General features: G+C 40.8%; 1 protein-coding gene across 7 annotated transcripts in view; it reads left to right on the plus strand.

Moving 5' to 3' along the window:
• The window catches only part of col14a1a (collagen, type XIV, alpha 1a), a 218,433-nt gene that overhangs the window by 128,064 nt on the left and 66,090 nt on the right, over nt 1-24,279 (plus strand). For all 7 annotated transcript variants that reach the window (XM_060823020.1, XM_060823021.1, XM_060823022.1 and 4 more), the window contains 7 exons: nt 506-622; nt 4,078-4,224; nt 12,875-12,949; nt 13,675-13,814; nt 16,348-16,471; nt 20,931-21,074; nt 22,812-22,976. In XM_060823020.1, the coding sequence (XP_060679003.1) occupies nt 506-622; nt 4,078-4,224; nt 12,875-12,949; nt 13,675-13,814; nt 16,348-16,471; nt 20,931-21,074; nt 22,812-22,976 (912 nt within the window). The remainder of the gene's footprint in view (nt 1-505; nt 623-4,077; nt 4,225-12,874; nt 12,950-13,674; nt 13,815-16,347; nt 16,472-20,930; nt 21,075-22,811; nt 22,977-24,279) is intronic.

Raw genomic sequence — 24,279 nt, forward strand, 5'->3', positions numbered from 1 at the left:
GGCTGAGGTCAACGTAAAGACTGTCCTTCTCAATCTCTCCTTCTTGCCTGAGGCATGGTAACCTTCAGGTTAAACCACCAGCAGCTGTCTTTCCCTCAGGGGAGGTGATGGCCTAGTGGTATTGTTGCTCAGCTATTAATCCAGGAAAGGTTCTGGTGAACTGGGTTCGGGATGTTAAACAAGGCCCTTTCTCCTTCTCCCATTGGTGAAAAAGATTCTATGACACAATCTAAAGTTGTCCAGTACAGGGTGATCCTTTGATCAATTATCGCTGAAACAAATTATCTGGTTATCACTATTCATGGGAGATTCCTGTCCACAAATTAGCTGTCGCATTCCCTTATGGTGCAACAGTAGCTACACTTCTAAGTGCTTCATTGACTGTAAAGCACTTTGAAATGTCCTGAGACAGTGGAAGGGGCTACATAAATGTAAGTTCTTTCTTACTGAGGTATGTGTACTATCCCATCCTGATGCTTTACGCACTCGTTGTTGTCCCTTGCAGTGTACCTCGGTGTGACAAATCTTACCCCATACCAAGTCCGAATGACCAGCATGTGTGCACGTTGGCAGCAACATAGACATGCAACAACTTACAGAATTGTCATTGAATCTCTACGAGGTAAGGACAAGAGGCAGAGCTGCATGAATTACATTCCCGTTAGGACATGATTTGAAAATCTGAGGGCGTATTATTTTCGCAGTGCAAGGTGACAGGAGGAGGATGCGTAAAATGATTGGATATAATTTTAGTAATTAAGGCCAGGAATGTAGATAATATGGCATGGTCAAGAGTATAGGCGCGGACTATAGTTAAGGTGGTGCCTTAATTTTGGGGATTACTTGACTATTTTTTCACAGAATGGATTTGCTCAACCATTACTTCTATAATTGGATTGGACAGTGTAGAAAGAAGCCAGTCACTCCCCACCTGTCTGGATGACTGCAGCTCCAACAACACTCGAAGTCCACATTGAGGGTGGAGCAGTCTGCTTGCTTGATCAGCACCTCATCCAGAACGTAAACTTTCACACTCTCCACCACCAGTGCATTGAGGCTGCTGTGTGTATCATCAACAGGATGCACTGTAACAAATAGCGCCAAACACCTCCTTCCAAATGTGGAATTTCTTCCACCTAGAATAAGCAAAGCAGATGCACGGGAAAATCAATATTTGCAGGTTGCCTACCTCTCTCCCTGGAACTGCATTGGCTGCACCTTCACAATTGCTGCATTGAAATCTGGGAATTCCCTTCTGAACAGCACAGTTGGGGTATTTTCACAACAGGGATGGTAGTAGTTCAGTCAGGTATTTCTACCACCACCGTTTCAAGGGCAGTGAGGCATGGGCGATAAATGCTGACCTAGCCAGTCATGCTTCTATCCCAAGAATGAACAAACAAAAAGTTTCGCCATGCTTCTTTGAAGGAGCTTAGACCCTCTAACTGTTTCCTTTTCAAGTATAAGCCAGTTCCCTTGTGATTGGATACAGATGAAAAAGTAAGATGAAGTTGGCAAAATCTTAAACAGGGCCATATTCAACATTCGGCTGCTCTAAATGTCAATAGTAACTTTGAGTTTAACTGTGTTTGAATAAGCATTTAGCATGTGTGCGTTTTCATTGAAACATGTCAGAGCCAATTTTCTAAGCACAGCTACCATCTATTTGCACTTTATTGTGTGTTTGAAGGTAAAGTCATTGCTTCGGTTTGAATAGAATCCAGATGCCCAAAAAGCTGACACAGCAGTTTGTTAAAGTAGAGGAATTAAAATTCTGCTCACTGTCTATGAATGGGTTCAATTCAGGTCTCTCATACCTTTACATATCACTGGGACTGACTTGCATTGAACTTTGGACGTTAATTACTTGGCATGAGTGAACTATGTTTTTACAAAGTAACAATCTGTATTCTGCCAACAAGCAATGGGTTTAACTTACTTATCATTGAAATTTGTTCAATTCTTACTGTTAATAGCATTAACAGAGATGAAGATATAAAAAAGCAAGCTAAAATCCCCACAGTGAATGTTTATGCAGCCCTTGCATATTACTCTCCATCTACCTGATATTCAAGGAAGTGGTTGACTTTTTGCTAGGGTGTAGCTGAGCACTCTTTGGCTACATTGTCCACTTTCAAACATTAGTTAAGGGTTTCATGATGAGAGCTTCCTACTGTGAGGAAATCATTGAGCAAGAGACGGCTCCGTTATATAATAATAGAGTCCAAGAGCCATTTTGTGTTTGGTTAAATCCAACTTAACGTACCTACCACAGACCTGTTAGACTTCAGAATTCTTCCCTTTATGGTTTACACATGTTCTATATAATACTTCAATACAAGGTTGGAGGGCAGTTGGTGGTGGAAAGAACTGCACTTTTTTTGCCAAAGAAAAGTCTCACAATAATTTCCTTTTAGGTTTCTTGGATATAGGAGCAAAAAAAAAAGCCACGGCAATGTTCCAAAAAGAGCTTCCACCAACAAAGCATTCTGTAGTAGCAGTATTTTGATTTTGGCAGGGCCCGGAATGGCTGGAAGGTCATTTTTTCAAATAATTAATTTAATTGAATCATTAAGTGTGCAAATCAGATTTATTTGGGATGAGAAGTTTCTCTGTTGAATCAAATTGATAAGAAGGGTCTGGGAGTGGAGGACTTCTCAGGCATTATTGGGTAAAGCCTATTATATTGTTATATGAAGTAGTGGTTAGACCCAATTTAAAACAACTAAATTTAATTTTGGGCACCACAGAAAGGATATCTTAGTCTTGGAGTTGCTACGGTGCAGGATCACCTGAATGATATTGGTTGCTAACTGCTTAAATTCTGAGGATAGATTATAGAGGCCAGTCTTCCATTCCTATGAGTATGAAAAATTAAGGGTCTTTTAGTTTATTAAAGGATTTGATGGGACAGCTAAAAGAGAAACAATTTCTTCTGGCATGGAAGAAGGGGTGGTGTGGGACGAAAGTCCAGAACGTGGGGCAGAATCTGAAAGTGGAGCTGGACATTCAGGGTAATATCAAGTTGCATTTCTTTACACAAAGCATTGTGAAAATCTGGGGCTTCCTGAAGGCTGTAGGAGTTGGGGATGTGAGAAATGAGTATACAACAGGGGCCTGTGAATTTAACATTTTAAAACTGAGATTTATAGACTCGATATGTTTGGGGGCTTTCGGCTATTGGAACCAAATAAGTCAATGGAGCCAATATACAGATCAGTCTTGACCTAGTTGGATGGCAGAACAAGGGGCTGAGTGGTTCCTGTTCCCAGATTCCTGTCTCAAATGTTGCAATATTTCGTTTAACGTTTATTGCTATCTGCATTTGTTGCCTGTCCATCTTAACATACAAGTTATACGGTTCAAAATTCTACAACTTCCTGTGACTATTGCCATTAACTAATACATAAATTATGTACGGTATACAATAAATGATCTGTATCCTATTTTATGACATTTAAGAACTAAGACATTGGAGAACAAATATACCATTTGAGTCTGCTCCATTGTACAATGAGATCATGGCTGATTTGATAATTCTCAACTCCACATTTCAGCCTTTTCCCCATGACCCTTGATTCCCTTTACAAATAAAAATTCTCTTCTATCTCAGTCTGCTGTAGACTTAAAACCCTAGCCTCAACTGTCTGTCATCATGGCTGCCAACAACATTCTGGGAAAATGTAAGAAATATAAGAGAAGGACAAATTGTGATTTGGCAAAGAATAAATTCCATCAGCCTGTCCGAACCCAGACTTCTACTCCATCCACTGTAATTCACACAGCTGAGGCCAGCAACTGTGGTCATTAGATTGAGATTTCACAGAGGTGCACGTGTGAGCTTTATGGACTACCATTCAGGAGACGTAACATCAAATTTGAACTCATTTAGTTATCTCTCCCTCACCCCAGAGACTGCTGTCTGGAAGAATGTTAATTAGTTTAAACAAGTAGCCAACTCCACATCGAGTTTCGACAGGGTGTGTTCAGCTGCATGGAGCTCTTCCCTCCCTGCATCTACATTGGAATGACTGATAACATCCTAATTAATGAATTGTGTCTTTTGGGGAATTTCAGATGGAAGGAAGGAAGAAGTGATTGTTGATGGAGGCACTTCCCACCACTGTTTCTACAATCTCATTCCAAACACCAAGTACAAAATTAGTGTCTATTCACAACTGCAAGAGATAGAAGGACCAGCTGTGAGTCTGCTAGAGGCAACAGGTATGCAACCGCTTAACGTAATCATTTTCACTGTTTGCCCAACATTCATCTAGTGTTTAACTTAAGATATCTCACACTCTCTTACCAATGCCTCACAGCAGCAGCACTCAGCGATAGCTACTAAATGTGCAAGACTTACATACCATCATATGAAACACATGTACTATGTCTTAATGTTATTTTGATTGTAATTTGTTCTCTGACAAATAGCTGATAGGAAAAGATTGTGGTTGCCAGAGAGTATAATCATAACTCAAATTTGTTACAGCACATGAGGAGGCCATTCATTCCATTAACCTACATTGACTTTGAGGATAAGTAACACACCTGGTTCCATTCCACTGCCTTCTCCCTCATCCTACACATTCTTGCTTTTCAGATAATTGTCAAATTTGCCTGTTGACTGTATTAAGCGGACCTGCCTTCACCACACCCTAAGACACTGCACTCCAGATCCTAACCTTTCACTGTGGGAAAATGTTTGACTCATGCTTGATCCTTCGCCCAGCTTGAACAGTTTCCCTCTATGTACTATTACCCAGACATCTCAGGATTATGAATATCTCTGTCAAATTGATGGATTGATTTATTGTCACGTGTACTGAAATACAGTGAAAAGCTTTGTTTACCAGCAGTACAGACAGATCATCGTAAACAAAGATGAGTAGATCAAAAAGACTTAGGCAGAGGCACACGGGTTATATTGGACAGGGAGTGCACTAGGTGAGAGCAATGTTAGCACAATCAGCATTATTTAAGGCTAGAGAGTCCATTCACCAGTCTAATAACGGCCAGAAAGAAGCTATTCCTGAACCTGCTGGTGTGTGCGTGTTCAGGCTTCTGTATTTTCTGCCTGACTGCTCGCAACCTTCTTTACTCCAAAGAAACAGTCACAACTTCCCAAACTATCTAGTTAGCTGAAGTTCCACTTCTCTGGGACTGGTCTTGTGATTCTTTGTTGCAACCTCTCTAATGTATTCACATTTTTTCGGAAGTGAGACACCCAGATCAATATGCTGTACTCCAGGTGAGCTGAACCAATGTATTGCACAAGTTAAACATAAGCTCTTTGCTCTTTACTTATGCGTCTGTTAATAACTGCTTTATTCACCACACTGTCAGCCTGTCTTCAATGACTTATCAAGACAGCTGAGGTCTTGTTGTTCTGGATCCTCTTGTACTCTTTATTTCCTTTGGTTTATAATGTCTCTCCATGTTTTTCCTACCAAACTGAGTCACTTCACACATCTCTGCATGAATTCCATCTCCTACCTATTTGCCTGTTCCACCAGCTTGCCTGTATCCATCAAAAATACTACATTATCTTCCTCACAGTTCACAATGCTTCCAAGTTTTGTATCACCTACAAATTTTGAAATTGTGATTTTTTTCAAAGACAATGACAGTAAATATTGGATCATTAACATTGCAGTCAGTGGCCATTATACATGCTTCAATGTGGCTGGAGTCATTTTTCTGTCAGATGACATTAAATCTTAAGCAACCACAACTAAGCTTGTTCATTGTTTGTCCAACTTTCATCTTATATTTTATTTAAGGTACCTCACACTCTCTTACCAATGCCACTCAGCAGCAGCAGTCAGTAATAAAGTTATTGAATGTGCAAGGCTTGCATAGCATTATATGCATAACATCTACTGTGTCTTAATGTCATTTTCATTATAATTTGTTCTCTGACGAATAGCTGCGTAAGATTATTCTGCAGCTTGCTCTGTCACACTTCAGCCTCAAGAGGAATGGCCTCAATGTCAAAGATCAGCATCAGGCAACATTAAGACACAAAGACAAATTGTTGAAACATTATGTTAAAGCAACCAATCACTGTGAAGCGAGAGAGTCTGCACAGATCTCAACCTCATTCTTGAAGTGAAAGCAGTCACAAAACTGAAACCAGACGTTCAGTTCAAGCATCAATTTCCAAACCTTGTTAGAGGCCTGGGGAAATTGACACTGAAAGTAAATCCAAAGTCATTTGCTTGTTCAGACCCAGGTAAGGTCCATACGTTCTTCACGCAACAGTACAAACTGAGATTGAAGCCACGCTCCAATGCGGAGTTATTTCAAGAATCTCACAGCCAACTTCATGGTGCCAATCCCAAACTAAATGAATCCATTACAATTTGTGTCAACTTAACACATTTGAACAAGGCAGTAAAATGAAAGATTTGCCCAATACCATCTATCAATGAGAGCCTAGCTAAACTTTCAAACGAGTTACCAAGCTGGACCTGCGCAGCAACATTTGGCAGTTTCCCCTAGTTGGAGTCCAAGTTGTGGATCATCTTTGAAACACCTCTTTGATGTTATCATTTTAAAGGCGTGCCTTTGGAAACGCCTGAGGTTTTTCAATGGACAATGTTTGACATAGCAGAAGGATTGAAAGGCATTGCATGCTACATAGGTGACATTCTTATCCATTGTCCTTCATGAAGCACAACATGGCAACAAGGTCCAGACAGTCTTGGCAGAACAATGGGATGCTGACACTCGGAGATGAGTTCTAAGTTCCAAAAGCCTCTGACAAAATTGCTGGACCATGTTGTGCTGGCAACAGGCGTCATGCTAGACCCACAGAGGTCAAAAGCCGACAGGAAAATTCGCCATAAACCAGCAACATCAAAGTGCACCCACAGTTTATGGGAGTGGTAAATGTGAAAGTCCTTAACCCATTTAGTTCAAGTAAATGGACCTTAAGCATCTCTTCTACTCGGTTTTGCGCTGGAGGAAATTGCACCCATCCGGACCCCCAGAATTGGGGAAACCCCCAGGCCAAAGCTAAATGAAGTGGTGAGTTGATTCACAATGTTTCCACACTTTTGTGGCCTCATATGGATTTGCCTATGTTACAGTGCCCTCAAACCAATTGTGAAAGTGAGAGAGGAGCAGGTACCATTAAAATGCCTTTTGAGAAAGAAAGGAAATCTTCATTTAGCCCTACTCAACTATCACTCTTAGGATCACCATTACAGGATGGCTTCACCCAAAGCCAGCTTTGAGTGGGCAGAAGTCTGTCAACCCAACTTATTTCCCTTTCCCAGATTCTAAAGCTGAATATCACGCTGTGGCACCATGAACAACCATGACAGAAAGTAGAATGTTATAGGGCAGCCCAAACTCACACAATCAGAGACACTGGGTTTCTGACCTTTCTAATTTAGAAAGTGGAGGATTCAGTTACCTGCAGAGAGAGAGGGTAGTGGTGGTTGTGAGGCTGAAGCAGCTGAGATCTGGACACCAAAATGCATTGTCAAAAGAAACAGAGAAATCAACTGCATTGAGTTTTCTGAAAAAGAAGCTCATAGTCAGATGGGCAAAACTGAGTGGAAGAAATGCCAGCTAATGACTTATTCGACAGGTCTTCCAAATGAATTAAGCGTATTGTGGTGCATTGTCAAAGACAGCTATGTCCAAGATTTATATTGTCTACTAATACTCAATGTGTTCAATGTCTGATCCCTTGAGTACTGTGATCGTCAGGGGAAACTGTGATAACACAGCCACTAACGACAGGGCCTAGGGGATGAAGGAATAGACAGATTGTCAGAAGACTCAAAGAAAACTCTGTTGGCATTTGGGAGGCTGATAAATCCTCCCCTTCGTCTTTCCTTGTAAAGCACAGAGACTTTGGAGGGTTTGGATAGTGGGAAAATGTAGGAAGATCTGTAAATAAAAAATGGGGTAAAGACTTGGGGGAGACATGGAATGAAGGGTTAACTATATTGAATTAAGGCTTTGAATTCAATTAGCTTTATAGTTGCCTAATGATATTATTGTTGGATTGTTAATCCAGAGACTCAGGTAATGTCCTGGGGACCCGGTTTCAAATCCCGCCATGGTAGATGGCGGAATTTGAATTTGATTGAATAAAGGAAATCTGGAATTAAGAATCTAATGATGACCATGAATCTACTGTTGATTCTTGGAAAAACCTATCTGGGTCATTAATGTCCTTTAGAGAAGGAAACTGCCATCCTTACCTGGTCTGGCCTACATGTGATGCCAGACCCACAGCAATATGAATGACTATTAATTGCCCTCTGGGCAATTAGGGATGGGCAATAATTGCTGCCTAGCCAGCGATGCCCTCATCCCATGAATGATTGAATAAAATTGTCACGCACTCAAATGAATCCAGGTGTCATTTGGTAGATGCTTCAGTACAAGTTCTTAAGGAAAAAGAATTACTAAAATAAAAAAAGTCCAGCAATGCACACTGTAGCAATAAATTAGAAAATAGAGGAATAAAAGTTCAGAACATTGATCCTTCTAACCCAGTGCATGCTGGCATCTAGCTTCCAGTCCGCACTGGGCTTCACCTTGAGGTTCTCAAGACTGGGAGACTGCTTTCGAATCACCTCTAGACCAGAAATCCACGCTTAGGCCACGCTGGGCCGAAAGACTGCCATGGGCCACTGAGAGACTGCCATGTTGGGGTAGGAGGCTTCTACAACGGGCAGGACACCTTTTTGGGTCTGCACTGAATCCGAGGTTGGAAAGCTGAGGCAGGGAGTCCAAGCCCATGCTGAGGTAGGGAGTCTGAGGGCTCCTGAGGACTGAGACAAAAGAAGGAAAAAGAGAGAAGAAGGAAAAAAAAAGACAAAGGAGAAATAAAGCAAAAGATGAAGTGGATGAGCTCTGGCTGAAGCATGTTATTCCACCACCACTGGTTACTCTGTGAAGGAGCTGAGAAAAAGTAGGTTTACTCTATTAGGTAATGGCTGAGTATGTGCATTAGAAGCTCTGTCATAATGATAGATGATCACCTGGATCTAGGACCCAAGCTTGTAAAGTTCCAGAGATGTCCACACGTTGTTGATAGTCAGTGGCATGAGTGTGTGTTAACTTCAATCAACAATGTGGACGTGATCATACTGCACTAGGTGTGGAAGATCTGCCCAGTAAGTGATTGGCTTGCACTCAGTCATACCATAGAGGAAGCTATTGCTGCTGCAGGAATTGCACCCACTCAGAGCCTCCGGAGAGCCCAAAGTAAAGGTATGGCGGGTTGGTACTCAGGAGCTGGCAGGCAAGGCTCCAAGAGGCACTCTCCTGCCAAGTGCCCAGTCCCTCAGTCAGGCACTGATTGATTAAGAAGCCCTCATGCCCACATGGTAGCAGCTTTTTGGAATGCCCCATGATTGACAGGCTCAGCTGGCATTGTGTCAGCATTGGTGTGGGGCACGACTCTGAAGTGGTCATCAATTGAACTCTTAAAGCCTTCAACTGGCAGCAGAACATCAGCCAAAAGCCATCCCACCCAGAACTTCATTCTAGTGGAACAAACATTGAGACTCCTGGAGAAACTCAGCAATTCTGGCAGGAGAGCAAAACAGAGTTAATATCTTCAGTCTGATAGAATTCTTCTTCAGAACTCTGGTTCTCTGTCCACAGATGCTACCAGACTTGCTGAGTTCCTCCAGGTTCTTGTGTTTGTTTCAGATTTCCAGCTTCTGCAGTATTTTGCTTTCATTCTGGTGGAGTTGGGGATGTGGCAGGATTTGTATACACCATCACCTCACCAATTGCCATTCCCACCTCCAAACTTGCCATCAGTGGCAGCAGAGGTTTCTGCCTATTAGCTCAGTTTCACTCTCCACTGAGGCTGCCTGACCTGCAGACTGTTTTTTATGTTTATAAAATGCAATTATGGTTTGAAAAGTACCCATAGACTTGCGCCTCACCCCCATCCCCATACCCATCACCTTCACTTGGCTGTGCAACCCTCTGAGATATTGATGTTTCTCTGATTCTGGTCAGCACAGTGGCTCAGTGATTAGCACTGCTGCCTCACAGCTTTGATACCATCCTCAAGTACAGTAGCGCCTCGACATACGAACGACCCCATTCACGAACAAATCAGTTTACGAACAGGATTGTACGTAAAATTTTGCTTCAACGTACGTACGAAATTCAAGGTACAAACGAAGGTACGAACGCAAAAAAGCCCATGTGCGACCACGTAGTTTCATTGCTCTGCTTTGCTACGCGAGCTTTCAACGCAAAAGCTCTCAGGCCCCGCGTGTTCTCATTCAGTTCGTCTTTGGCACATGCGCTGTGAACATCTTTCGTTGCTACGTCCAAGCATTCTTACACTATCCTAACATTGGGAAAAATTGATTCAGTTCATGAACTTTTCGGTTCGCGAACCGAGTCCCGGAACGGTTTAAGTTCGTAAGTCGAGATGCTATTGTAATTGTCTGTATGAAGTTTGCACTTTTTCCTTGTGCCTGCATGAGTTTTTCCCCTGGGTATTCCGGTATCCTCCCACAGTCCAAAGATGTTCAAGCTAGGTGGTTTGGCCGTGCTAAATTGCCCACTGTGTTCAGAGATGTGCAGGTTCGGGAAAAGCAGAGTTACGAGGATAGGGTAGGGGAGTGGGTTTGGGTAGCATGCTTTTCAGAGGGTCACTGTGGACTCAGTGGGCTGAAAGACCTGCTTCTACACTGTAGGGATTCTATGGTCACATCTGCAGCCCCAGGTTTAATTGCTGTAAAATTGTCAGCTGAGAGTTTAGCTGTCGGGATACCATAGTATGGAATTCCCTTCATAAACCACTTCACTTCTCTGTCTGTTTTAAGAAGCATTGTAAAGAATATATCCTTGTAACTCCCTGATGGAGCTCAGTGTCGCATTTTTAATGTGAACCAGTTTTGCAAAGTACTTTGGGATTCTTTACTAAATTGAAGGCACTATATAATTGAAAGTTGTTGTTGGCATGGAACGTTTTCTTTTTAAATATATTTTCCAGCCTCCATACCTGCCATTCCTATAAGTAATGATCAACATCTGGTAACTTTTAGCCTCTAATCCCAATAGTTCTGCAGGATGATTATGCTGCTTTATTTAAGGAAATGAAACAAGGTTGTCTTGTTTGATGTGACCATTAAAAATCCTGGCCATTATGTTTCTCCGGCGTCTAATAAAACTCATAAAATTAAAGCTTTCTGACCCGATGATAGATTAGATCAGAGGCTGGTTCTGTCAAGCATCAAGAAAGCTGTGGTCATGGAATGAGTTGTTGTGTCTGATCACACTCAGTAACACCCGACTGGACGTGGTTAGCGAACTTGCTACTTCAGCTCCACTGTGACAATTAATCTGTCCCTCGCTGCAGAACTTCACAACACACAAGAAAAGCAGTCGCCACTGTATGCAGCCACACAAAATAAATGTGGGATAACAACCAGTTAGTCCTTAGGACCAAGCAGTTGGGTTCTGAGGCCGGTCTTCCTCGTATCTTGCTATATTGCTGTGAGACATGGCTGACTTGCAGTTATCGAGAAAAGATGCTCCACAACTTCTGCGGTATGTTGTGGCTGTATCCTGGCATGATGAATCATGAATGCTTCAGTTCTGTAACAGGCAGAGCTCCCAGGTTTGTTCGCAGTCAAGAAACCAAAGCTGTTTTGGTGGCTCAGGCGTGGTGGGTCAGTTGGTAGCACTGCTGCCTCACAGCACCAGAGACCTGAATTCAATTCCAGCCTCGGATGACAGTCTATGTAGTGTTTGCAGGTTCTCCCTGTGTCTGCGTGGATTTCTGCCAATGCTCTGGTTTCCTCCCATAGTCGAAAGATGTGCACATTAGGTGGATTGGCCACGCTAAATTGCCCCAGAGGTCCCAAGGAAGTGGAGGTTAGATATGTTAGCCATGGAAAATATAGGGAGGGGCGCGGTCTCAGTGGGATGGTTCCTTGGAGGGTTGGTGTGGACTTGTTGGGCTGAATGGCCTGACTTCAGAGTATCTGTGAACATTGATGTGCAAACTGTCATGACTGCAGTGCTGAATCTTCTTTTGCCAGAGAGCCATTGTCATGCCAACAGAGCTTCATTCATAGTTGCCCATTCTTCTCTCTGCTATGCATGGCATCGATTTATCAGCTTGACCTCCATCTCACAGGCTCATTTCTCTAATACTTATGCACAGTTAAATTACTATCTTGATATGGTATCAAAAGCTGTTGTTGAAATCTCTAAGTGTCTCAAAAACACAGACTGTCCACAATGAACAAGGATTCATATTTCTTCAGGGAAATTGCCTAAATTTTAGCTGTATGTATCCTAACTCTCACTAAGTCTCATTCATCTATTATTGCTGTCTTCACTGATTTACATTGGTTTCTGATTAAGCAACACCCTGATTTTAAAATCGCTTTCTTGTATTTAAACCCCTCCAGGGCCTTACCCTTTCAACCTCTATAATTTTCCCCAGCCCCAGTTCGTTCTGAGAAACCTGGATGCTTCTTCAATTCATCCTTGTACACAGCTCTCATTTAACCATTTCACTATGACTTGGGTTCCCTGGACCCAGAGCTGTAGAATTCCCTCCATAATTGCTCCACCTGTTGCTTGACATCTCCTTCTTTAAGACACTCTTTACCCAAGTTTTTGGTCACCTGTGGCATTACTTTCTCATGTGATTTGTAGTAAATCTTTGTCTGATGATATTCCTATGAGGTATCTCAGCATGTTCTACACTGAAAAGAGGTATCCAACTGCATGTTGTTAAGAAAAAATATTCTCTCCTCCAAAGTTTGCCACTTATTAAACAAACTTGCCAAATGTTTCTTATGCCAGATTGCTCTGTGAGGGCATTATGTTTTAACCACAATGTGCCTTTCTTCTCTTTAAGCTCCAGTTCCAACCCAACCACCTGCACCTCTTGCAACAACAACCCCATTGCCTACAATTCCTCCTGCCCGGGAAGGTAAGGCATATACATTACAATCCTGAGCCTCGGTTGGGGGAGTACAGTTATTTGTATTGCTCTGTATTTTTGTTGCAATTAAGATTAACCCTCACACATGGTTTGGGATATTTTTACCATTCCACTCTGTTTCTCATACCATGTATTCTGTACAGAATATCCAGAATATCTAACAAGTTTAATTGGTTTTGTTAGTTATTAGTCATGTTGATCGTTACAGCTTTGGTTTAGAACAGTATTAAGGGGTGATCTTATTAGAAGGGTTTAAGTTGATTAGAGAGCTTGGTAGGGTAAATAGTGAGAAACTATTTCCTCTGATGGAGAGATTACGGGAAGGTTCGTGAGTCCAGAAAAGTAACTTTTGAATCTTTAGAATTAGAGCTAAGATGACAGAGCTGATGTCAGGAAGACTTGCCCATACAGGAAGATAGTGTAAATCTGGAATCCACACCCACTAAAAGCTAATTAGACTCAGGGGTGTGTCAATTGGAAAATGTCCAAACTGAGATTGACCATTTCTCATTAGGTAAGGGTATCAAGTGTTAGATAACCAAGTTTGGTCAATGAACTTAAGACACAGACTGGCTGAATGGATGGACAGATTCAAAGGGCTGAAAAGTTTTTCTCATGTTCTTACATCCCGACTATTTCTGCAGAAATGTGCCTGTGAGAAGTTGCTTCCAGTTGTTTCTGGTAACAATTCGTTCTTCATCTTCTTGCTCCAGTTTGTAAAGCTGCCAGAGCGAACTTGGTGTTTCTCGTGGATGGATCATGGAGTATCGGCGATGAGAATTTTGTCAAGATCATTGGCTTTCTGTACAATACGATTGGAGCTCTGGACAAGATTGGTCCTGACGGAACTCAAGTAAGCACCAGAAAGGGGTAGGGTCAGACATACATAAATTCAGAAGCTGCGCCATGTTGGATTGTCCTTCGATTCTGTCTGCTGGTTGGAACATGATCAGATTTACATTTCATTTTTGTGCCAATTGCCTGATGCCATAGCAAGACCAGACTTCAGATTCTAGAGTGTTAAAGCAGAGAGAGGATGTTCAGTCCATTGTAACTGCGCTGGCTATTTGTAAGAGCAGTCTGAATAGTCCCAGTAACCACCTCTTTCCCAATTGCCCAGCATTTTCCTTTCATCTTCTAACAATGATCCAGTTTCCTTTGAAAGTTAGGATGGAATCTGTTTCTATCTCCCTTTGAGACAGCACGTTCCAGATCACAACTCATGAAAACTAAATCCTCTTCCGTCCTTTGGTTTTCATGGCAATATTGATAAATTAGTTTTGTCTGATTACCTATCCTGTGATCAGTAGTAACAATTTCTTCTTATTTATTCTGTCAAAGTCCTTCATAATTGTAAATACATTTATGAAAATTCCCTTCATCCTTCATGGCTCTAAGGTGACCAATCCCAGCTTCTCCAATGTCTGCTCTGCACCCTCTCCAACATCCTGGCAGTCTCCCTAAAGCATGATGACCAGGCTTGGACACCAAACCGGGGTCTGTTTTGTAATTTATAAAGGTCAAGCAGAATCTTCATTGCCGACTCTTTAGAGAACCCATTGATACCTGACACACTTATTTCAAATGAGTAAAAATTCTAAATCTCGTACACACATACAAACATAGAGTTAGGAGCTGGACTTGGCTATATACCTTTGAGCCTACTCTGCCATTTAATAAGATTAAAGCTATTCTGATTATCCCCTCAACATTCCCACCTACCCCAATACTAATGACTCCCCTGCTTATTCAGAATCCATTCATGTCTACTTTAAAAAATATTTCAGCACTTCCACCTCTTGAAGAGAGATTTCAAAACAATTGCAACACTGAGAAAGAAATTTTCCTCAACTCAGTCTTAAATGGGTGACCCCTTGTTCTTAAAAAAAAATCCCCTAAAGGAACATCCTTTCTATATGTACTCTGTTAGTCACTTCTTGCTCTTTGAAACCCTCCCTCATGCAAGTCAACCTGTCCAAGTGTTCCTCATAAGACAACCCACCTATTCCAGATATTAGTACAATAAATGTTTATTTAGCTACTTCCTATACATTTATGTCCTTTCTTAAATAAGGGGACCAATACTGTACAAGTACTCCAGATGTGGTATCACCAATGCCCATGGAACTAAAGTATAACCTCTCTACTTAAGTATAAAACTGTCCTAGCAATGAACAGTAACAATCTTAATTACACACTGATTCTGCATATGAATCCTGCATGTGAATACTTTTTCCAAAATGGACACTTTTCCAAACTTCTACACACACCATATATATCTTCCATTGATAAGTTGTGATACAGGGGAAAGAAAAATCACCTGTTATTCATTTAAGAGGAAGTTAGGTAATACACAAGAGAGAAAGGAGTGAATTGATGAGGGTATGATGAAAAATGCTGGAAGCATGTTTATGTGAAGCACAAGCTGATTGGCCTGTTTCTGTATTGCATATTCTGCAAACCATATATTATTACATGTGAGAAAGTGATTACCCTGAGGGCAAGTATTAATTATCACAATTTCTGACTCTAAACTGAAAAGTATTATATGGGAATTTGCATGTTTAATTTCAGTGTTGACCACCCTTGGTGCATGTTTAAATTGCCCATCTTTGGAACCAGTGCTAACCTCAATGTTTCATAGATAGAGATGTTATCCAGAAGAACGTGCACCATAGTGTCCCCTTCGATATCAGGGGACAATTTAAACATGCACCAAGGATGGTCAACACTGAAATTAAACATGGAAATTCCCATATAATACTTCTCAGTTTAGAGTCAGAAATTTGAGTCTTTGCTTTTGCACACATTTCGAGTGCACTCAACATGAAATTCATTAGGTTTGTGAATTTAACCTTGTAACTCTCTTTGCAAATTCAACTTCAGTGCATTAACTAAAAGTTGAAAGGAGAACTAATTTTACATTAAATATCAACAGAAAATGCTGGAACTACCCATGCGTCAGCCAGCATCTTGGAGAAGGGAAGAGAGAGAGAGAAAGAGAGAAACTGGGTTAATACTTTTTCTCTACAGAGGTTGCCTGACCTACTGGGTATTTCCAGCACATTCTGTTTTTATTTCAGATTTTTAACAACCAAAAATATTTTGCCTTCTATTTTAGATTTATATGTGCTTCACCCTTCAGTTTGCTCACATACTGGACATGGTTGAAGAAATATATAAACAGCCAGTGCATGGATAGAGGTCAAAGAGATTGACTCTCTGGGATTGTACCATCCCACCTTTTGGCTTCTACAGTGCACCTCGTTTCAGATAACCCATCAACACTGAGAAATATTCATGCAAGCAATTTACTGTAAATTGAAATGTAAGAGGTGGTAAGATGGTTTACTGATCTAATCTAATATTTATTTGAAATGGAACAGGTTGCAATAGTACAATTCAGTGATGATCCCAGAACAGAATTTCAACTCAACTCATACAGTGACAAAGAGAATCTTCTCAATGCTGTCCAGCGGATTAGATACAAAGGTGGAAATACCAAGACAGGTACAGAAAAATATCGTTTAGCATGAAATCAGAGTAATCACAATGGGAGAAGAGACCAGTGAGCTTATTGATTCTGTTTTAGCACTGATATACAACTTGTGCTATTTACTGTAATTTCATTTCTCACTATCCTCCCAATAACCTTCTTTAAAACCTCCCTTTTCAAATGGTCATCACTGATCTATTTTAAATGGTGTTTCATTGTCTGTTTAACTTTTCTGCGTGATGAGGGAAGAACTTATTCTCTGTGATCCTCTGGTGTTCATGTCTGCTAACAAGTTACATTATGCTTCTATGTCGTCTGTCTACGGAATCAATTACAAATCCTGCTATAAAAGCAAATTACTGCGGATGCTGGAATCTGAAACCAAAAGAGAAAATCCTGCTATCATTTTTAAGTGACTTTCAGACATATCCATGCATGCATCTCATCAAGATGAGAGGTTGAATTAATTGGGCACATATTCTCTGGAGCTGAGAATGATAAGAGGTCATCTTATTGAGAACTGCAGGATTCTGAAAGGGTTTGACAGGGGAGAGACAGATTTTTTTTTCGCTGTTTAGGGTTTGTAAAACACTGGGAAGCAGTCCCAGAACAAGGGGCCAATCTTTAAAATTGAAATGAAAATAAATTACTTCAGTGATAGGATAATGAATCTTTAGAATGATCTATCTCAGAAGATTGTGGATGCTCCATCAGTAAATACACTTAAGGTTGGGATAGAACAATTTTTTTGTCCTTTAGGAATTGATGGATATTAGAGAGCTGGCGGGAAACTGCAATTGATGTCCAGGATTAGCCATGATCATATTGAATGGCAGGGCAGGCTCACTGTGTATCATGTCTACTACTCCTCCTATTTCTTGTGCCCTTGTGAATATTTAGCATCGACTTTGGTGACAGTGGGAGAAAAGTCATTGAAAGAAATAACTTTCATTTCTGGTGTGCTGTGGATAACCTCAAAGCATTCCCAGCCAATGAAGTACCTTATTGAAGTGTAACCACTGTTGTAATTTAGGAAACATACCAGACAAATGGAGCAGAATACAGTCTCACAAACAGCAGTGATATGATAATCTGCTTTTAGTGATGTTGATTGAGGGATTAACATTGTCCAGAAGACCATGAAGAACTCACGAAACCTTCAAAATTGTTGCCATGAGATCTTTTATATCTTGAAAGTATCCAGGACAGGACAGGGTCATTTTATCGGTGATGCTTCTGCTGGCTCTCTGAATGAACTATCTAATGAGTCTCATTCTTTGTTCCCACTTTCCTGCTTAGCTCTGAAGTTTTGACCTTTAGTTGTTTCTTTTAGCACTGAGCCTGTTTTGACTCAACACAACAGGTGCCAGCCGTAGTTCACTTCGCAGGACAATGCCAGACCAATCAGAATCAACCTGCCTACTTAAAACTTTAATTGAAGCCTAGCAGTTAACTGTCAATCATCATTTAATGTGTGCATTCTCTATGGTAACCTATATCAATTCAGTGTGCACTTGCAAATCAATCTGTACTCTCCTTGTGCAGTATAAATGTTGGTTTTCCCCTTGAATTGATACTCTGCGAATTGTCTGGCCAAGAGCAAGACAAAAAGCTTTAGCAAAATATGTCTCTTTTTAGCAATGCTCAAGTTCTGTACACCCAGACTGCTATAGATACTTGTCCAAGTTTCGTCTGAAAGTTGCCGTTGAATCTGATTCTATCTTCCTTTCAGGTAGCAAATTCCAGATGATAAAAACTGTGCATGAGGAACCTCCTCCCCTCCCTGGGATATTTTTTTCAAGTCCTTGATCTCTTGTCTATGGAAGGAGTACATTAATCTGAAAGGGCAGACAGCCTCCCAGTTTAGCTTCTCACCCGAGAAACAACTTCTCAAACTATGCAGCACCCACAAACAGTATCTCAGCTGGCAAATACTGTTTGGAACAACTTTTGATAACTGTTCATCATTTCATTATATCCATAAGCATTTGATTGTTGAATCAGTCAATGTGGATGGACTCCTGTACAATATTGCCTGGCTTATGTGGGATTTTGCGAGAAAATGTTGCACTTATTAAAAATAATCTGCATACTGAGCAATGAGCATAGTATAGAATCTATTGTTTTGTAATCCTGCAGAACTTTGAAAGGGAACAAAATGAAATTACTTTGAAGTTAGAAATGAAAATATTTTAGACTTCAGCAAAACTAATTTGGCTTTGCTGTTTTTTCCCTCAAAATATATGGCTCTTTAACTGAATTGGAGGCACTGTAAGGTTATTATGTTGTTGACTAAAACTGAGGTTGGCTCCTGTTATCCAGTGCCTCCATTGTAAAATTCAAGGTCTTGTTTTCAATTCGCTGTAGGGTCTCGCCCTTTCCTCCTTCCCTACAGATCTCCAAATTACTGTGCTTCTCCAAGTTTGGTTTTTTTGTCCATCTTCAATTTTAATCTTCAATTAGCTGCTAAGATCCAAAGCTTTGAAATTCCTTCCCCGTACCCTCCCTTCCCTCTTCCTCATTCACTTCCTTTAACACACTGAATAGATCTTTGACCAAACCTTTGATCATCTGGCCTTGTATCCCTTCATGTAGCACAACGTTATATTTGGGTTACAGCACTCCTATGAAGCAATGTGGGTCATTTTATTTTGTTAAAGATCCTATATAAATGAAAGGTGTTTGTAATTAATGCCTTCTGTTAATTAATGCTCTTCTGTCTGATGTATTTAATAGACAGGAGAGCAGTGAAAAGGTAAAATATGTTCATTGAGATGAAAGGGTTAAAAGATGACTGCTGACCAGTTAAGAAGAGCAAAGTGAATTATGATGCAGTAAAAGAGAGAGAGAGATAGACCACTTGCTCCAGGAGAGGCAATCATTTATCATTAGGACATCTACTTTATTTCTGAAATCACAAATTTCCTTTTGCAGTCAAACATGATAATGCTGATGCCAAACTTCAGAAGTAATCATATTTTCTGTCATACTTCATTATCTTTATACAGCCAAATTGGGAAATACGAGAATTAAATCACATCTGTAGGGAAATGCAATTTTGTAATAATAACTAACAAAGTTGAATGAGAAATTAAGTTAATTTGAGCCATTTTTTACTCATGCGTATTTTCCACTCCTTGGTAAATTTCAGTGGGAAAACATTAAAGAACCTAAGAAACAGGAACTAGAGTAGGACATGTGACCCTCAAGCCTGCTCCACTATTCAATCAAAATAAAGCAATCTTCAAGTCTACTTTCCCATCTCATCCCAATTTCTCTTGTTTCCTATAATATCCAAAGTCTATAGATCTATATCTTAAATATGCCCAGTGACTGAGAATCCACAGCTCCCTGCCGTGGATTATTCCACAGATTCACAACTTATGATGCAAAGAAACTTCTCCTCATCTCAGCCATAATTGGTATTCTTAGTTCTGGATTCTCCAGATGTGGAAATAGCCTCTCTGCATTGATCCAAGCAGTGTCATAGGCTTCTATTTTTCAACAGGATCACCTCTCATTCCTCTAACTTCAGGGAGAATGAACTCATTTTATACAATCTCTCCTCATGGGACAATCCTGTCATCCCAGGAGTCACACTGCTCAACGTTCCTTGCACACCCTTTGGCACGTATAGTCTTTAAATAACAAGACCAAAACTACACTGTATCCAGTGAGGCCTCATCAAAATCCCCTGCCCAATCACATCAAGCTTAGTTTATGGATGTTCTTTTGCTCTTTTACTTTCCTTTGTTTAATATTTAAATCATAAAATTTAAATCAAAGCTGTTAAACTTTATGGAACCTAGGTGGGCAATTGACCAGCCATGATCTAATTGCATGGGGGAGCATGCACAGCAGGTTGAATGGCCTCCTCTTGATCCTCAGTTCCATATTATTTCTAACATCTTCCTGCAAAATGATGAGATCAAGTGCCAGGTTTTCATATTCCAGACCTTCCACCCATTGACTCCAGGAAATGAGATAATAGGCAAATCAGAAGTAAGCACACCCAATTGACTTCTCAAATTATGCACCAAGAGTTATTACTTTCTCCTTTCGGTGTGTGGCCAACAATCCTGTACTCAATTAGTTCTCCTGTCTACATTTAAACTAGAATACTTCATTGGGATTTTCATGTAGCAGCAGGTGACAATGAAAGAATTGCATACTCCGCCTTAATATGGGCAACATACTTATTCTTCACTCAATTTGCACTCAGGCTGTACCCAGTACTCATATTTGCATTAAAGTAAATCTTCTGATATTTTTGTTGTTAAGTATGCGGAACTGAGGGATACAGGCTAGAGAGGATAAACATTCAGAGACAAGATGTGCATTTTATTCTGTTTATATATTGATCAATACATTGTGCATTTGGACAATTTGTGACTTTGACTCTCTTACTAATGCTTGTGATTTGATTTCTAACCTGATTCATCTGACACGTGTCATTTTTAAAAAAATTCTCAGGCAGAGCTATCAAACATGCCAGGGATACTATCTTCACCAATGAGGGAGGACTGCAGAAGGGCATTCCCAGAGTCCTGGTGGTAATTACGGACGGTCGATCGCAAGATGACGTTGACAAGATTTCCAAAGAGATGCAGATTGATGGTAATTGAGTGAAGTAGTTCCAGAAACCTACAATTGATGCATCACTCCATTCGAATCTTCACTGTATGTATACTTGATAAGAACTGTGCCTGTTTAAGTGTGGGCCTGACTCAGTGATGAATTTGTTTGAGTGAAGCATGCTTTGAAGAATATGGTGGCGCAGTGGCTCAGTGGTTAGCACTGCTGCCTCACAGCGCCTGTAGATCCGGGTTCAATTCCCGACTCAGGCGACTGACTGTGTGGAGTTTGCACGTTCTCCCCGTGTCTGCGTGGGTTTCCTCCGGGTGCTCCGGTTTCCTCCCACAGTCACAAAGATGTGCGGGTCAGGTGAATTGGCCAAGCTAAATTGCCCGTAGTGTTAGGTAAGGGGTAAATGTAGGGGTATGGGTGGGTTGCGCTTCGGCGGGTCGGTGTGGACTTGTTGGGCCGAAGGGCCTGTTTCCACACTGTAAGTCTAATCTAATCTAACTAAACACCATATTCTAAGAATAAGGGATTTAGGACTGAGTTAAAGGAGAAATTTCTTCACTCGTGATTGTAAATGTCGGAATCCTCCACTCTGAAAGCTGTGGATGCTCAATCAGTGAGTATACTAAAACCTGAGATGTGCAGATTTGTGAATCTTACGGGACATGGCAATAGAGTAGGAAATTGGAGTTCATTTAAAAGATCATTAGGATTTTACTGGATGGATAGAGCATTTTCAAGAAGTCAAAAAGCCTACTGTGGCTTCTATTTTTGGTGCAGTCATCAAAAAGAATGCTTCCTTTTACTTTCAATAGTACCATGGGACCTGGATGTTTAGAACTGTCAAGCACACCCTTGAGAAGAACAAATTAAGATATGGTTGAACTGAGATACTTGATGTGGTTAAAGGGAAGAATGGGGTGGACAGAGCGAAACGCATTTGCTGAAACAGAGATGAACAGAGCTGATGAGAATTACTGGTGAAAGAGAGGCAGGACACGTGGTGTCACTGTTCAATTAACATGGAACACAAACTAATTGTAAAGTTGTTTCCTATATGGAATGCAGTGTCAAGAGAGCAGTGAGAAATCACTATCACAGGAAGTAGTTGAAGCTAAGTGTAAAGATACATTTAAGAAGAAGTTAGATGGGCATAAGAGGAAGAAAGCAATGGAGACATATGCTGATAAAGTGAGATTAATGACGAATGGGCTGAAGCTTGCATGGAGCAGAACCAGATGGGCCGAATAGTCTGTTTGTGTCCAAACATTCCAATTTCAGATAATCATCAACAAGATAATATGAAGCATCCAACAAAGAGATTAAAACTAAAATATTCTAACATCGCCACTGTATATGTTATACGACACTGCCAATATTAAAGCTATTACGAGGGGACATAGCTTTAAATTAAGGGGTGGTAGGTATTGGACAGATGTTAGGGGTAGATTCTTTACTCAACGAGTCGTGAGTCATGAGGAATGCCCTGCCACTAGCAGTGGTGGACTCTCCCTCTTTATGGGCATTTAAACGGGCATTGGATAGACATATGGAGGATAGTGGGCTAGTGTAGGTTAGGTGGGCTTGGATCGGCGCAACATCGAGGGCCAAAGGGCCTGTACTGCGCTGTATTTTTCTATGTTCTAAAGGGATTCTCTAACAATTTCAATCACAAACAGCAAGGTAAGTGCATATTAACCATTTTTACAGTTCAGTGTGGACAGAAATTGGTTGAACTGAAGTATATTCTTATATCTATCTCTACTCCAGGTTACAGTATCTTTGCAGTGGGTGTTGCTGATGCTGATTACTTAGAGCTTGTCAATATTGCAAATAAACCCAGTAACAGGCATGCGTTCTTTGTGGATGATTTTGATGCCTTCAAGAAGATAGAAGATGAGCTTGTTACTTTTGTCTGTGAGACAGCGTCTGCAAGTGAGTCACAAAAAATTAATCTTATAGTTTTTTAAACAATTTTTATTTATAATTAATACAGTGAAAATCCCAAACTGCTATACAGGAGCATTATAAATAAAATTTGATGCCAAAATCCATTAGGAGATTTTATGCAAATTAACCAAAAGTTTGGCCAAAGAAATGTTTTCAATGAGCATCTTAAAGGAAGAGTGTGAGGTCATTTAAGTTGAGGCATTCTGAGGTTAGAATGAGAATGACTGGTTTAGTGAGTGTTGCAATGGATACGTCTGGAAGAATCAAAGGTATAATTGCTTTTTGATTAAATTTATTTAAATTGTGCCTCTACCAATGATTTGAAAACCCAGGGGACCCTGTTACCAGTGATATTGGCATCAATGTTCCAAGGGATGTGTACCATGTCAGCTGATTTCCCATGACCCCTCCCTGTCCAATATGGCGGTCAGCAAAAACTGGTTCTGTATTGGAAGTGTGGAGCACTCTGGAATGCCCTTTGTTCATGCACTATTGGCCAGCAACAACCCTACAAGTTTTGATCATGTGTCTAAAACTAGTATGACACCCTTTGGTGCTTAGAAATCAGCACTGAATTCCTAACTCAGGACACTTTTAAGAAGACAGTCAGAAAATGGTGAGTTCCCTTGGCCAGTCAGCCACTAAACCTGAAGATCCATGAATTGGGGATACCAGTGGTAGGGAGAATTAAAGTTAAATTACCACTGGACAGTGGGTGGGTTGGAGGGGTGTGCAGGAGTACAAGGAGCTTCTCTTTATTGTATTGTAGGATTTGGGTATCACTGGCTTAGCCAGCATTTTTTGCACATCCTTAATGTCATTGAACTGAGAGACTGACTAGGCCATTTGGGAGGACAGTTAAGAGTCAACCACATTAGTGTGGATCTGGATGTAGGCCAGATGTGTTAAGGATGGCAGATTTCCTTCTGTAAAAGGTATTGATGGGTTTTTACAACTATTGATTACAATTGTCATAGCTAAGATTACTGCGACTAGCTTTTGATGGTCACTGCATGTCCCCCTTGGGATTCTCAAAAGCTTGCCCAGTACCTGAACAGGCCAATCTGCTGCCCCTTGACTGGTGCACTGGCTCTGTGATGTTGGATGATACCCACTCTGAATTGAGAGCTCAGATAACTGTGGGCTCTCAACATCACTCTCATTAGCCACATACTCCTCTTTCAAACTCACATTTGCTATTCCAGTTCTTAAACTAAGACAGCACACAAGGTGGCTTTATCATTTCATTATTCCGTGTAACCTGATATTTCCAAAGAAAACAGACTGA

Source organism: Hemiscyllium ocellatum, chromosome 4 (assembly GCF_020745735.1).
Source record: "Hemiscyllium ocellatum isolate sHemOce1 chromosome 4, sHemOce1.pat.X.cur, whole genome shotgun sequence".
NCBI classification, from domain to species: Eukaryota; Metazoa; Chordata; class Chondrichthyes; order Orectolobiformes; family Hemiscylliidae; genus Hemiscyllium; species Hemiscyllium ocellatum.